The sequence below is a fragment of the Zalophus californianus genome, chromosome 2 (assembly GCF_009762305.2).
Source record: "Zalophus californianus isolate mZalCal1 chromosome 2, mZalCal1.pri.v2, whole genome shotgun sequence".
NCBI classification, from domain to species: Eukaryota; Metazoa; Chordata; class Mammalia; order Carnivora; family Otariidae; genus Zalophus; species Zalophus californianus.
The window spans coordinates 200,179,885-200,196,342 of NC_045596.1; the positions used below are offsets into that span (position 1 = coordinate 200,179,885).

The 16,458-nt window shown below is 38.1% G+C and overlaps 1 protein-coding gene across 2 annotated transcripts in view; it reads left to right on the forward strand.

The window, feature by feature from the left end:
• Positions 1–16,458, forward strand: part of CSMD1 (CUB and Sushi multiple domains 1) — a 2,028,797-nt gene that overhangs the window by 1,919,973 nt on the left and 92,366 nt on the right. For both annotated transcript variants that reach the window (XM_027598604.2, XM_027598603.2), the window contains one exon: positions 5,291–5,476. In XM_027598604.2, coding sequence (XP_027454405.2) covers positions 5,291–5,476 — 186 coding nt within the window. The remainder of the gene's footprint in view (positions 1–5,290; positions 5,477–16,458) is intronic.

The window sequence follows — 16,458 nt, forward strand, 5'->3', positions numbered from 1 at the left end:
CATTTTATTATATTATGCCTATTAGTCTGCATAAACAACTAAAAAATAGAAAGTCTCAGCAAATAAATAGCAGATACAAAGAAGAAACAATTGGGATGATTAGAACTAAAAAAATATAGTAACTGAAATAAAAAGGAAAAAAACCCTCAGTGGATGGAACCAACAGCAGTATAGGGAGGACAGAGGAAAGTACCTCTTTCCTCTGAAGCTAAGATAGAATGATAGAAATTACTCACTTTGAGAAACAGAGTGAAAATATGCTTAAAAAGGAATGAACTGAGCCTCCCAGACCATGAACTGTAGTTAAGAAGTTAAGAAGCCTCCCAGATAATGGTACTGTAACAAATGACCAGACATGTGTGTCATCAGAGTTCCGGAAGAAGAGCAGGAACATGGAAAGGCTTACAAAGTGCTTGAAGAGACATGGCTGAAAGCCTCCCAAATTTGGCAAAATATTTAAGTCTAACAGATTCAAAATGCTAAGTGAACCCCAAATACCAGAAAGCCAAAGAAATGCACAACAAGGCACATCATGGTAGAATTTCTGAAGACTAAAGGCAAAGAAAAAAAAAAAAATCCTGAAAGAAGCCAGGCAGAAACAATGGATCGCCTATAGGGAAATAAGGATTCTAGTGACAGTAGATTTCTCATCAGAAACCCTGATGGGTAGAAGGAAGTGGAACAGCATTTTTTAAGGGCTGAAAGAAAACAACCCAGAATTTTATAGTCAGCAAAAATATTGTTAAAAGTCTTTTATCTAATAGGCTTGTAGTGAATAATAAGTGACAGGATTTCTATATTATCTGCCTCTGATGCTTCTCTTATTAGACTATAACAAATTCCCTGTTACTTGGCTACAACATGATTATAAACACAAAACAAATGCAGGCACAAATATAGAGCAGAACCAAATTATAGATGGCAATTTGGAATATTCTTCTATTAGAATTCTTTTTTTTTAAGATTTATTTATTTATTTATTTGGGAGAAAGAGAGAGGGAGACTACAGAGGGAGAGTGAGAGGGAGAAGCTGACTCCCCACTGAGCCAGGAGACCAATGTGGGGCTCAAACACAGGACCCTGAAATCATGACCTGAGCCAAAGGCAAATGCTTAACTGATTGAGCCACCCAGGTGCCCCTCTTCTATTAGAATTATATATATATATATATATATATATATATATATATGCATATATATATATATATATGGTGGCATGCATATACATAAATTTTAATTAATAGAAAATCCTTATATGCTTAAACTGTATACTTATAACCCCTCAGAAATCCATTGTCTACATTTGAGACACTGGCTACGTCACTGTATTGTTCTTCATTATGCTTTAGGCAGAATGTATGAGGGATTTGCATTGTTCTTTTACAATGCAGGTCCTCTTCTGTACCTCTTAGCACATCCTATTCTTTACAGAGCATTTCATGGGCTCTTGATCCGGAGCTTATCAGTGGTCCTTCATTTTTGTTTATGCTCCTTTTGTATTTGATGTTCAACTTGTTTTATTGGTTATAAACCAGGTACCTATCAGATTTCCTGCATGTCCTGTTTCAGACATTTTTACTTAAACATTCTCTTACCTTAACCAGGCCATAGAAATACCTACTGTGGGATACTATTTTTATTCCCGGCTTTATGGTATGGGTGATTGATCTCCCTCTGGGTTTGCCTTAGCCTTATGAGTGGGGGCCAGATAATGAAAAGGTAGACATTCCATTTTGAGATAATGGGTATGTGAGCTAGGATACTGATAGCGTATGAAGCAGATGTTCAAAGAAGTGGACAATGATTAGCCACCAACCAAATCAGGGCTGTGTAAAGAAAGAAGTGAATGAAAGAGTCTGACCTGACTGACTGGGAGAAAGTTGGTCAGGACAACTACAATAAAGGGCAGGTGACAACCCCAGGACCTACACACATTTAGCTTGAGATGTGGGCGTTGCTCAAGGGGACTGAGTGGATGTCAAGGCATGAGAATCACAAGCCTAAGGCAATAGTCAAAGCCCAACTATCACTGAGTGATATTCCCGTCTTTGAAGGGAAAAAAATGGAGAAAGAAAAGAAAAAGAAAGCAAAGCGAATGGTACTGTGTTGAAACTTGACAGGTAGCAGAAAGAAAAGGAACCATTGTAAGGTACAGGGAACAATCATTTAAAGAAGTGGGAAAAAATCAGAGAAGTGTTTAAACCTACAGAGACAAGAATGACTACAGTTTGGTCTTAAATACATAAAGAAAAAATCCCAAGTAGGGTTCATTATTATAAAAGAAGAATAGGACACTGGACAGTGGAGTGGCTCTTCCATTTGTGTATTTGAAGCCAAAATGTTAAATATCTCATGAGATATGTAATAGAAATAAGCTAATTTACTACTGATTTCCTCTTTGCTCTCTTTAATAAATAGATTACAAGGAGGTAATCCTTGCCACTCATATTTTTCTTTGCAAAAGAAATGAGTATAAATGATGATCATGCATATAACTACTACTAACTACTACGGATGCTTTCTTATTTATTGAACGCCTACCTTGTATGAGCCCTGTGGTAGTTGTTCTGTATACATTATGTCATCTACTCCACACATTTACCTCTGAGGTAGCCGTTATTAACCTGAAAGCAACGAGACAACATTCATTAAGTCTTTTAACTAAAATAATAGAGCTGGAAAATGTCAGAGACAAGAACTAATACAGAAATCTGACTTTAAAGTCTGTGTTCTTCAACAGAAGATAGTTTTAAAGGATGAGTATGTGGTCATTTGCCTAGGTGGGCTGGGAAGTATAATGCTATATTAGTATAATTTAAAAAAAAGATTTACTCCTTTTAGCTATAATAAAAGTAAGAACCTTGTGCATATTTTGAAAGTTGCATGCATTTAGCTCATTGACTTTTAAAAAGTGCTCTAAAGAATATCTGCCACCTAGTAATCATACAAAATTTTTTGAAGGAATGAATAGATGGGTCAATACTAGACCTTAGTGGGAGCCTCCTTATCCCATGAACCTAAATTTCTAAGTCTGTAAGGATTATACCATCTATCTTCATTGAATCAGAAGTGTGAGAATGTCATGGTTGATTGATTGCCAACCTTTGTTTTAAGCCCTACCAAGCAGCCTACTGTTAAGTCAGTCTAGAGGGGCTGAAACACATAGCTCAAGGCCAAACACAGATTCCCAGTTGTTGATCAGATGACAGAAAGTGGGTCTCCTTCAGTCCTTGGAATGAGGGTTTATGTGTGAAATAAGCTCCCAGATTTAGCAGAAGTAGTTAGAAAGTTTTTCTGTTTTGGCCTCCAGAGTATGAATCCCTTTAAGGTAGGGTTTCATGCATGTTTGTAGAATGTTACCTGCCAAAGAAATGTCATTTCATTTGGCACTCACTCCAAACGAGAGCTAGAAAGTAACTGGACACTTGGCATGCTTCAGCGAGCAGGAGAGAAATTTAGGTTTGTGAGAATGAACAAATGATTATTTGAGTGAAATGCAAGAGGAATTGGTAAGGAAACAAGAGATTGGTGATCCTGAGAGATCCAATCACAAAGGGCATTCACTGCATTCAATAATTTAAGATGAACGTTTTGTAAATCCTTGATACATTGCCTCAATAAAACAATGGCTTGGAAAGCCAGAGTTATTAATTATTTTAAGTGCTTTGTCCAAAATCATGTCTATATGTCTAAGTTTTTATCCCCTATCTACTGCAAATGTTTATTATAGTATGCTTCAAATATATATATACATATAATAAGCATATATATACTTTCATATATCTATGTACTGTGTATATGTATTTTTTAAATGTTTGAAATAGCTGATTAGATATTTAAGCACAAGAGAAACTTGAGTACTTGGACTTTCCAGAAGTTTGATCTTTATCAGCCACTACATTTAAAATTTTTTTACTTCTATGATAATTTTACATTGCATTTATTGAAGATTGTGCTAAAAAAACAAAGAACAGAACAACAACCAGAAGACTTAGAGTGAACCACAGGTAGTTTAGTGGGTTCTTGTAGAATTAGAAGATGGTCTCATTTGGGAGTCACAGGTCTGCTCTGTGGCCCTAGGTTCTACACAGTGTCGCTCTGATACCCTAAGCAAGTCATTTTCTCCTTCTGACCCTCAGTTTTCATTAATTGTAAAACTATAAGTTTATATAATTCATTCAACCTATCCTTCCATCTCTAACATGCTACGTGTTTTCTCATTGGAATCAATGTGGAAACATTTTTAAATGACCGGAATTTAAAATCCATGAGGTGAATATTATCTTAAATATTGGTTGAGTAAAGGAAGGCCGTTACTTTAGTTAATGGAAAACTTCTCTTTGACAAGCACATCTGAATTCGGTATGTGTCATTGGGAATGACTCTCCATCTCTTTGTCCTGCCTTACTATTCTGTTTCTTTACTGTAACTTATAGTCATGTCACTTGAGAGTTGTTTTTTGTTTGTTTTGTTTTGTTTCTTTATGTCTCATAGTAGATGAGTCTGAATCAGAACTAGGAAATTGAAGAAGGGAGTGTTACACTGAACTCTCCCTCCATCTTCTTTGTCTTTAAAACATGTCTGCTTCCTTCATCCCACTTTCTTGCATGGCCTCACACTGAGAACAGGCCTGCTTAGCACCTGTAGGACTGAGGTCTATGCTGTAGGTACCCTCCCTTTCTCCTCCTGGATTTTAGTTTCTCAAGGCCCTGTGTTCTGACAGGTATTTTATAAAATAACAGATACTATGATCATAGATGCATTGATGATCTTGGCTAAGTCTTTTGCCTTTTATTAGAACTGTCTAGTGCTTTAAGGAAAATGAGTCATGGGGGGGGAGGGGAAGGTGCACATAAGGGGAGGTAAGACTGTTGACTTCAGTTCTGATTCCTGAGAAATCTCGACACCAAGGCATCGGTAGATTTTGTGATGGTAAAGATGCTGTTCCCTCCTTTCTTTGTGATGTTAAATGAAGTGGAAACCATGACACTGAGGCATCCTGAGGATGTCAGTCTGAGAAAGCACCTCAGTGTGTTTAAACTGTTTGACATCAGTCAGACTTACCTTCTGGGATCGTAATCACACAGATGTTTTTTTCTGAGCAGTTTTCCATGGCTTCTCATTAACCCTCAAGATCCTTAAGACTTTGAAAATGTGTCCACTTATCCCACACATTAGAATTAGAAATATCTAACAGCTTGTATATGCACTGGAAATGACCAGTAGAAACAGAACAAGGAAATATCATAAAGTCTTGTAAGAGTAACTGCATTTTTGCCATTTCTTTCCAGCTGTGTCCTGTGGAATCCCTGAGTCTCCAGGAAATGGTTCATTTACGGGCAATGAGTTCACATTGAATAGCAAAGTGACGTATGAATGTAACAAGGGCTTTCAGCTGGATGCTGGCCAGCAAGCAGCTGCTGTGTGTCGGGAAGACGGATTATGGAACAACACGGGCAAGCCTCCCATGTGTAAACGTGAGTGTTCCAGTGCCTTTGCACATCCTGGCAGATATAATTTGGAGCGAGATTCACGGCTGAGAACTCCACATTCCTATGTGTAGAGACCCTCTCCCACAGCCTGTGATGCCTTGGTCTCTTGCATTGTGGTAATATTAGAGCTAATCTACATTTGGAAATGCTAAAAAAAAAATTAAAAATAAGATAAAAAAATGAAACCAATCTATTCCACAGAAAATGCTCCAACCATATAAAATAAGCTCAGCCTTCTTGAAAGTTGGTCAAATAGAATCACGTTGGTTCCGTCAGGATCTAGACTGTATGATTTATACAGCAAACCTTGACTATGCTGTCACTTTCAATTTGGTTAGATGAATTTGAGAAAATACCGAGACACATAGCCTCATGATAGCATTCTATGCAAAATATTAAGACATAATTCAACATGAGTTTCCTATTTGCCTCCCACCTCCTTATAAAATCCTTGAGGTTAAAGGAAGTGCCTTGCTTCCTAGTGTATCACCTACTCTACATAATACATTGGTGCTCAATAAATGAGTCACTAATTTGTGAAGAGGAGTAAGTTTTCTGGAAAGCTCTTTATGGTATGATATTCTTAAAAAGGTCAGAAGTTTGGGCCCATGCTAGAACTGTATTCTTAAAAAATAATAAGTACATAATGCAGAGCCAAAGACAGCAAAAGTTCACACACACACACACACACACACACACACACACACACACACAATGTACACCAAGATTTTCATTGTATCTATATTAAAACTAGCCTCAAATAATCTAACTACCTAGTTTCTAACAGTTGAAAACTATTTTTCTGTATAAACTATTTTCATTCCTATGATATTTGAAAAATGTTTCCACATGATCTTCAATCATAAAACTAATTTATTGACCTTTTTTGGTGTGTAGTATTTTGGTCATGTTGAAATTATTTAAACTACTTAGCTATGAACACATAAATGTTAACAGAATATAACTGACTTTCCTCCATAGTTCTTGTTTTTCCTGTGATCATTTTCATCTAATTATTTATTTTATTTATTTATTTTTATTTTTTGCAGAAAATTATTGCTTTTCCTGAGAGGCAGTGAGGCATTATTGAGACAATAGTAATATTTCTCACTTTTTATTTAATGAAGTACTATTTTATTATAATTAAGAAATAGTAAAGGGATCTAGGATAATAAGATGCATCAGTAGGTTTTTAAGTTCAATCCTAGATAATGCGAGCCTAACCCTATGGATGGCAATAACACTGTATATTTTGGGCTCCTTATTATAAGAACAGTATCCTAGGTACTTAAGAAACTGCTCACTTTGCACACACCCTAGAGGTTGTTATGAATAATCCTGGTCAACATAAAGTGTCTACTATGTGCCATATGTCTGAGATAGTTTATCTCTAAATCTCCTGACAGCTCTGAAAAGGGAGGACATACACAACCCTCCCAATGAAGTAAAAGTGCGTGTCTGCAGATTCGGGTTGAATTCCATTCTCTCTAGTTCTAAATCCTGTGCCCTTTTCATTATGCCAGTTGTTTGGCACCCTGGTTACACATAAATTCAGGTAGGGAGCTTTAAAAATTACTATATGTCCAGGTCTGACTCTCAGAGATCCTGAGTTAACTAGTCTTGGATGGAAAACAGGCATCGGTGTTTTTTTGTTTTGTTTTAAGTTCTCTGGGTGCTATGCTTAAAATGTCAAGTATGTGCTAGGTTTTAAAGGCAAAGCCATTTAAAATTTGTATAGTGTCTGAGAAAGATATGATAAATGACAAGGTAACTGTGTAAATGATGTAAATGTAATTTTATTCTTACATCATTTTTTTTTAAATAGACTTTGTCTTTTAGAACAGCTTTAGGCTTACAGAAAAAATAAGCAGGAGTACAGGGATTTCCCATATAATCCCTCCCCCACCATTATCAACATTCCCTAAGAACAAATGGAGAAGTTCATTTATTACAGATGATGAACCTAGTTTGATACATCATTATCACTCAAAGTTCATAGCTCACATAAAGGTTCACCGTTGGCATCATACATTCTATGGGTTTGGACAAATGAATAAATACATATATCCACCATTATGGTATCATAAATAATTTTTCACTGCCCTAAATCTCCGTGCTTTGCCCGTTATCCACACCCCCCCTACCCCTCAACACCTGGTAACCATTGATCTTTTTTTCTGTCTCCATAGTTTTGCCTTTTCCAGAATGTCATATATCTGGAATCATATACTATGTAGCCTTTTCAGAATTTTTTTTTCACTTAGTGACATGTATTTAGGGTTCCTGTATGTCTTTTCATGGCTTGATAGATCATTTCTTTTTGGTGCTGCATAATATTTCATTGTCTGGATGGACCGCAGTTTATCCATTCCCCTGCTGAAGGACAACTTTGTTACTCTCAAGTGTTGGCTCTTATCAATAAAGCTACGATAAGCATACAGGTGCAGGTTTTATGTGGGCATACATTTTCAATTCCTTTGAATAAATACCAAGAAGTATGATTGTTGGGTCACATAGTAAGAGTATGTTTAGTTTTCCAAAGTGGCTGTGCCATTTTGCATTTCCCCCAGCAATGAGTGAGAGTTCCTGTTGCTCCACATCCTCGTCAGTATTTGGTGTTGTCAGTGTTCAGGATTTTAGCCATTCTAACACCTGTGTAGGGGTATCTCCTTGTTTTAACTTGCATTTCCCTGATGACATATGCTGTGGAACGTATTTTCATGTGCTTATTGTCATTGGTCTACCTTCTTTGGTGAAGTTTATATGTAGGGCTTTTGCCCACTTTTAATCAAGATGTTCACTTTATTGTTGAGTTTTAAGAGTTCTTTGAATATTTTGGCTGCCAGTCCTTTATCAGAGATGCTTTTTCCAAGTATTTCCTCCCAGTCTCTGGCTTGTCTGCTCACTCTTGATGGTGTCTTTCGCAGAGCAGGAGTTTTCAGTTTTACTGGAGTACAACTTATCACTTCGTTCTTTCATAGAACGTGCCTTTGGTGTTGTCTTTAAAAAGTTATCTCCCCAATAAAGGGTCTCCTAGATTTTATCCTATGTTACCTTCTAGGAGTTTTATACTTCACATTTGGGCCTTTGACCCATTTGAAAGTAATGTTTGTGACAGGTGTAAGGTCTGTGCCTAACTTCATCTTGACGTGAGGATGTCTGGTTGTTCCAGCGCTATTTGTTGAAAGTCTATCTTTGCTCCATTTGTTTTGCTTTTTGCTTCTTTGCCAAAGTTCAGTTTACTATGTGTTTGGGGCGTTTATTTCTGGGTTTAATATTCTGCTCCATCAATATATGTGTCTTTTATTTTTGCCAATATCACAGTGACTTCTCACTTTTATTTGGTTAAAACAATATAAAATGACACTTTTTTTTCCAAAATGTATTTAATATGAATGCAACAATTTGGAAAATTAATTGAAAGAATATTTTCCATTTTCCTACAAAATCAATCTTGTTTTTGGTTGTAAATATTTCTAGGGATAATTGATTTTACTAAAAATGCCCCAATGGACACAAATACATCCATGATTTTTAAAGCTATAGGGAAAGCTTTAAAGACATCACTTTTTCTAAAGATAATCCAGCTTATTGGGGATCACAGACATATAGTCTCAGTGGTATTTTTTTGGCATTTTATTTTAACTAATAAAGCATTATCTTTGGATTAATGAAAGGCTGCTCACATATGTGCCTGTTACTTCACAGATTGATGCAGTGAGCAAGAACCGTCAGTGTGTCACTGTAATGTTGAATTATTTCGTCCTGAGCACATGCTGGACAGAATGCCTTGAGTATAAGTGTAACCTATTTTTTATGTATGAGCCATATTTAAGGCTTCAGGCCATACCTCATTGGGTTCAGCAATTATGAAACCCAGATTTTTAACCCTGCTTTACAGCTTCATCTCCAGAATGCCAATGGAAGTGGTTTCTATTTGGCAGTAAATGGGTCGCCATCATAAAACCCCAACATTAAGAGCCAACTATGTCAGAAATAGGAGGCAAAGAGGCCCAATATAGCTTTCTAAGTCCTTAGTTGGGGGTAGAGAAAGAAAAAAGCCGAGCATTTCAAAAAGAGAGAAGTGGACAAAATGCTTTGGATTCCATGGAGAAAATGTGTGAGATACTCCAGGGGGCACAGAGAGCCAAAGAAATGACTTGTACGGGGAGGTGCTGTACACATCCTAGCTCATCCACCCAGCATTTGGTGACATGTGCTCTGTGAGGACCTCTGGTTTCGACTACTGGCATAAGAAGGTTGATAAGACAAGCCTTTGGCCTTTGGAGTCTCCACAAATGCACAGGACCTGAGGTAAATGGCTGATGCCATCATAGTGGGAAGAGATTAAATGTTGATGGAGCCACACATGGATTCTCAGCCTGGGATCAGCCTTTACAGAGGAGACGGCTCTCTGATGGGATGAGTGCATGGTCCCAGGAAATAGTGGTAATAATTGGACCAATTTCTTGAATGGTCACTATAGACATTGGACCATGCCAAACATGTCCATGCTACATCATTCAATTATAATAACAGTCGTATGGAGAAAATATTGCTTTCCTTATCTTACTGATTTAATAAAAAGCAAATAACTGAGATAGTCTAAATCTGCAACTTGCAACCAAGCAAATGCGATTGGTCATTATAAAAACACAGAGGGAAGGATTTCAGTGTACTGAAACTTCTCTGTTGGAGGTCTCCTGCTGTCCCGGGGAAAGCTATATGGTGGCACTGATGGGGTAGGGATGCTTCAGGCATTTTGAAAGCACAGCAATTGTGTGTTGCTCCCAGGACCTGCCTGGGGAGGTGCTACACCATAGTGCAATGTGAATTCACGGCTCTGTGCGAGGGAAAGGGCAGAGACAAGGGAGAAGATGCTGAGATCGAGCCCCACAAAATCAAGAGTTGGAGGCTTAACCGACTGAGCCACCCAGGTGCTTCAATAGCTCTTTTAAGACCAGTCCTGGACACCCTACTATCTTCCAAGCTGGGTTCCAAAAACTTTACAAAAATTACCCCATTTAACTCTTATGAGGTATGCAGTTGTTGTCCCACTGGACAGATGAGAACCTCAGAGGGATTGGTTGGGAAAGTTGTCTGGTGTCAGACACAATAAGCAGCCAATGGGATTTGGTTCCAGGAAACCTAGGGAGACAGCCCCTTCTCCCAACTCCCATGCCCTTCTGTCCCTATGAATCTCACGGCTTGTGAGTCTCATGTGTTATAAAACTGAGCCCAGAGACACGAAGAGATGTGCCACTGTAGCCTGGCATGTAATTCATTCTGGAGCGCATCAACTAGCTTATGGTGAGGGGGCCACCTTTTGTTTGAGGGTATGTAGTAGAAGCAAATGATTTCAAGGATGATATACATTTATGTCTAAAATTTTCTGGAAAAATCAAGAATGAGAGGCCTTTGGCAGGGCGAAGACAAATGTTACATCAATTAAGAGCACTGTTTTGTGCCTATCCAAAACATTATACTACACACAGAAGGTGGCCTAATTTATACATGCTTTTGAATTTTTCTGCTTCAAAATACATATTCTAGATGGACCATTGCTTTAAAGTTACAATTAAAAAATAAATCACAAAATCATTTCTTACATACAAATGAGGATCCCAGGATAAAGGAGTTATAGTATGTTCATTTAAATGGTTGTGAAATGGGAAAAAGCCAATTTGCATTTTAAAGCTCTTGATAGTGACTGCTATTCAGTAACACAGACAATACATATAGTTTTTGTAACAAAATGGAAAATCAACCCCAAGTTTTCTAAGTATCATTTGAAACTTTCAAGTATTTCTTGTGTCTCTATTGTCCATTAGATTTTATCAAAGGGAGAAATGGACATTTGATTTAAGTTCTTTGGTATTCAAAGACTGGAAAACCTATTTAATGTTGGTGGGGTGGTGTTTTTTCACTTAATTTAAATTAAAGAAATTGCACAGAGTAACCATAAAATTTTACGTCAGAGCCAGAAAATTTGGTTACTATGGAACTCTGAAATGCCTATTTCCCTTAGGCCAGTTCCTTTGTGTACTTTGTTGGCATGACACGATTTTGTTTCTTTACTGACTGCAATAGTATGTAGATCAGTACCCTGACTCTTAGGAGAAAAGAATCACTTCTGCTTTGATACATAGTAAATGTAAATGGTAAATACAATCTGTTGGTGTGGCCCTTAGGTTTACTGAAGGGAAGGCTGTAATAAATAACTGTTTCAGTTTGCTCACCGCCCCATCCTGCAGATCTCTAAGGCAGGTGCCTGAGGCTCTTTTTTTTCATTTTAATTATTTACTGAGACTGGATTTGGATCATTGAAGATATGATTCATGCCGGTGGCATAAGAGAACGAGGGAGGCTGTTGGTATTAATGTATGGGTTTAACAGTTTGACCAAATGATGAATAGATATGCATAATGTACTTTGCATTTAGGAGAAAGCAAAACCATTAAAATTGCCCTCTAATGAAAAATGAATTCAAAGTCCTAGTCCCGATATATAGGTTTTCTTTTTCAATCACAGGTGTTAGTGAAGCGAGTTTGTCATGAACAATTTATTGGAGACCTACTATGCACCAGGCACCATGAGTATGTTACCTGATCAAATGCAATGACTGTATATTTCGGGAAAGGGAGCCTTACCAATAGCTTTATATGACCTATAAATAGCCCAAACATAGGAAAACTAAGATTATATATAAATAAATTATCTAGGTACTTGCCTACCTAGCTATGTATGCATCAACACTTATGTAGGTATATGTATTCATCTGTATATAATAAATTTATATATATACATACACATATACATGTGTGCATACATATAAATACATGTGTATATATTTATTTATGCATATTACACAATATAAATATATGCATATATGTGTATATATTTATATTTATATATTTATATATGCGTAGTGCACATGTGTGTGTTTGTAAATATAAAAGAATATTGTATATGAAATGTTTTGGAGGATATATATTTATCCACTTAGTCCCTTAGAAAATGGCCTAAAATTGCTTATGTTGCTGTCTTCATGGATTACCCCCTTTTTCAGAGTAGAATACATGTTATACTTCACATTTAGCACCTTGACAAGCATCGTCTTATCCTAAATCATGTCCCTGAACCCCCGTGTTATGAAATCAGTTCTCTGTCTGGCATCACTGAGTTTCCACTACATGCCAGGCACTGTCATAAGTTTTTGACAGTCCTTCCGGGGTCTTTGAGTCCTTTACCAGAACTTTGAAACACTGTTATTATCCCCATCATACAGATGGGTCCTGGAGACCCCGAGAAGTGGAAACCCCCCCAAGGTTGCATGGTTGGACCACAGTGGAGTCGGGACTGAGGCCTTCCATGCTTGGCCTCCAGGCTCTGCACGTGTAGCTGCCATGAGGGGCCCATCCTGCCTACACTGTGCATCTACAAGGGACTTCAGTTAAGATGTTAGCAAAGCCCATGAAGAAAAGTCCTGTCCCCACTTGATCTAAAAACATAATCATCATGTGCATATGTATTAAAAATATTACACATTAAAGCTAAAAGGAAAAGAAAAGGAAAGGTCTATGTGTGATATAGGAGGCATGACTCTATCCCCAGGGATCTTCCAAGTAAGTGTGTTTGTTACAAGATTTGGAAAGGTAGCCCGGACCAGAAGGTCAGTTCAGAGCCTCAGCTGGCAACATGACCTGGAGACCCCTGCACAGTCTCCTGGTGCTGCGTTGCTCCACGTCCACCCCACCCCGGTTCATCCCAGCTCTGCTGCAGACCCAGGGAACAGAGTCGGCGGGGTTCTCATGAGTTAGGTGAGCCTACGCAAAATGTGAAACATCCACTAGAAGCCTGACCGGTTTCTGCTCCTTGATGTCAGGGCGCATTGCTTTGCAGGATGGGTTTGTGCAGCTCTGTGCAAGGCTAGGGGGTGCCGTGGCCAGCCTGCGGAAGCCTCTTTCCAGTGGGCATCTAGTAGGGCCCAACCTCAGCTACTGTACATTCTGCTGGGATGAAATGTTTTCAGATGGTACAGTAGGGTTGTGCAAACTTGATACTCTTATTGAGGACATCATTTTGGGATCTTGATACTCTGTAGGAGTTTAGATATAATTTCAGATTAGTTAGATTCAGTCCCTCTCTTTAGGATGAGCTGTGTTTTACTCTATGATTTTTCTGCTTCTTTTATTTCATTTGCAAAGATTGAACGTGGCTTAGTCCAGCTTTTTGTGTTTTACCTGGAGTTGTGAACAGGTTCCCCTTGTCTCCTTAATAAACATGAGAAAGAAAAGTTTGCACTTAAGTGCTCAGTGGTAAATCTGGGTCTTGTTTCACGGAGGCCGTTTATGGTGCCGAGAATTGGACTATGTTAGTTACTACTATTCATCTCGAAGAAACATAAACTCTGCAGGAGCAGGTGCATTTGTCCTTTTGACTCATGGCTGTATCTTTTTTTTTTTTAAGATTTTATTTATTTATTTGAGAGAGAGAGGAGAGCCCAAGAGGGGGTAGGGTCAGAAGGAGAAGCAGACTCCCTAGGGTCCGACTCTACTAAGATATATTTATTAAGACTAACACAGCAGCAAAATCATAAGACTGGGGCAGAAAAATGTCTGATCTCAAGAGCCTTTTGTATAAAGTTCATAATTGAAAAAGGCAGTAGGCGCCAGAATGAGAAGAAATCTGGCACTTTCAGGACCAGAATGTGAGAATGTTCAGAGGGTTTAGATTCAATCAGGAATCTTGGGGACGGGGGGTAGGAGCTTTGAAGTGTTTGGACATTTTTTGTCTGAGGGTGAAAAGCTGAGCACTGTCAGGTGACCCATAAATTACCTGCTAGAAGTTTGCTTTTAAAACTCTATGATTTATTCTTTATTAATTTGCTACTCTTATTCTATTTTTTAAAGATTTATTTATTTATTGAGAGATAGCATGAGCACAAGCAGGGGAGGGGCAGAGGGAGAGGGAGAAGCAGGCTTCCCGCCGAGCAGGGAGCCCGACGTGGGGCTAGATCCCAGGACCCTGGGATCATGACCTGAGCTGAAGGCAGACACCTCACTGACTGAGCCACCCAGGTGCCCCTCGCTACTCTTATTCTAAATAATTCACATACTAAGCATTTGGTTAAAATCTGAGGTTAAAACAAAAATCCAAACCAAGTTATTTCCTTAAGAATCTCATACTCTCAATCCAGTCTTTATGGAGGGGATTCCTCACAGAGCAATGTTGAAATTGGAAGATGTGGAATGCATTTCTGTTGCCTCTGTATGGTGCTTCCCCCTAAAGACCTTATATTCATTATTTACTTAAGCCAAAGCAGGCGTGTTCTTTGGCTTCTAATGCTCCAGAACAGAAACCAGCTTCTCCCTCCCCTGTCCAGTGAGTACAGATCGTTAATGACTTGCTGAAAGCTTGCTTAAGTTGTGAGTAGGAAGCACATTTACGAGGTTGATTAAATAATTTTACTCCAATGGTATCTACTTGTAATTTTATAAATCTAATTAAATGTGCTTGAACTAAACTTGGTAATAAGAAGCACTTACCCGCATTGAGTATGATGGGGGGAAAATCTGTTGCTAAATGAGAAATGACAATTGCATCCCTGCATGTGGGGGCTGATTGGAATATCCCAGAAGATTTATGATACGGGTCTGTAATTTATGGGGGTGGGAAGGCTGAAAGGCTTTTATTTATAGTGGAATGCTGTCATTGTCTGCATATCTTAAACAAAACAACTGTTAGTCTTCCTGCTTTGCCACAGGCTGAATGAGTCTATAATAAATCAGAATCACTCATGGTACAATTAAAAGCTAGGATTTCTCAAGTAAAATGCAGAATATTTTGTGTTGTCACTGAAATGTTCACAAGATAGAGAAAGTGTGTTTCTTTGTGTGTGTGTGTGTGTGTGTGCACAGCTTTGTATTATCTGTACTTTCAACTGAGCTGATTTGAGAAGTATCCTTTTGGGATTTTTTACTTTGTCAAGCATGTCAATACTTAATGCTATGAACTATGTCAAATACTGGGGAATGGTCAGAGGCACATGTTCTCTTGAATTTGTTGAAATCTAAGAAAATAGCCCCATGAGAGTTGTTTTCTTTAAGATGATAGAAGAGAATCTATATTTCCTATTTCTTTTAGATTTTATTTATTTATTTGAGAGAGAGAGAGAGAGAGAGAGAGAGAGCACAAGCAGGGGGAGTGGGAGAGGGAGAAGCAGACTCCCCACTGAGCAGGGAGCCCTATGGGGGACTGGATCCCCAGGACCCTGAGATCATGACCTGAGCTGAAGGCAGATGCTTAACTCACTGAGCTACCCAGGTGCCCCTGTATTTTCTCTTATTTTAAGGAAAGAATATAAGGTAAACTGGCTGATTGTGTACTTTCTACCAAGCCAGCTGAACCTACATTTTTTTAATTTAATTTTTTTCAACCTATATTTATTGAAAAAGTATTTGATTTCCCTAAGGTAGACCTGGCAACTTATTCACTTATAATTGTCATAAAAAACTGATTTATAACATTTGTGTAAACGCAATGCTTTCTCTTGTTATATTTTCCAGATGAACTAACATTTTAAAACATTTTTTTTGGAATTTATGTCATTATTTATACGACATTCATAGGCTAGTGTGTCCGCAGTCTTCACTGAGTTAATTCTGAAAACTGTGTCCAGTGTCACTTGTTTTAGGGATGTGTTGAATAAACACAACTTTCTGGCATTGTTTCTAGTGGTGGAGGAAATGACAGAGTCAGAGAAATAAAACGTGGGACCCGGGTGAAGTCTGGCTTGGGTGAGCCTGAACTGACTTGCTTATCCATAAAATAGAACTTAACAATGAAAACACCAGTGTTCCCTGTTGCAGTGCTGTTGTGAGGATCAACTTAGTGTAAAATTATATGTACAATTCCATATACAATGTGAAAGGGACTTTTTGGGAAACATGACATGAATGCAAGTC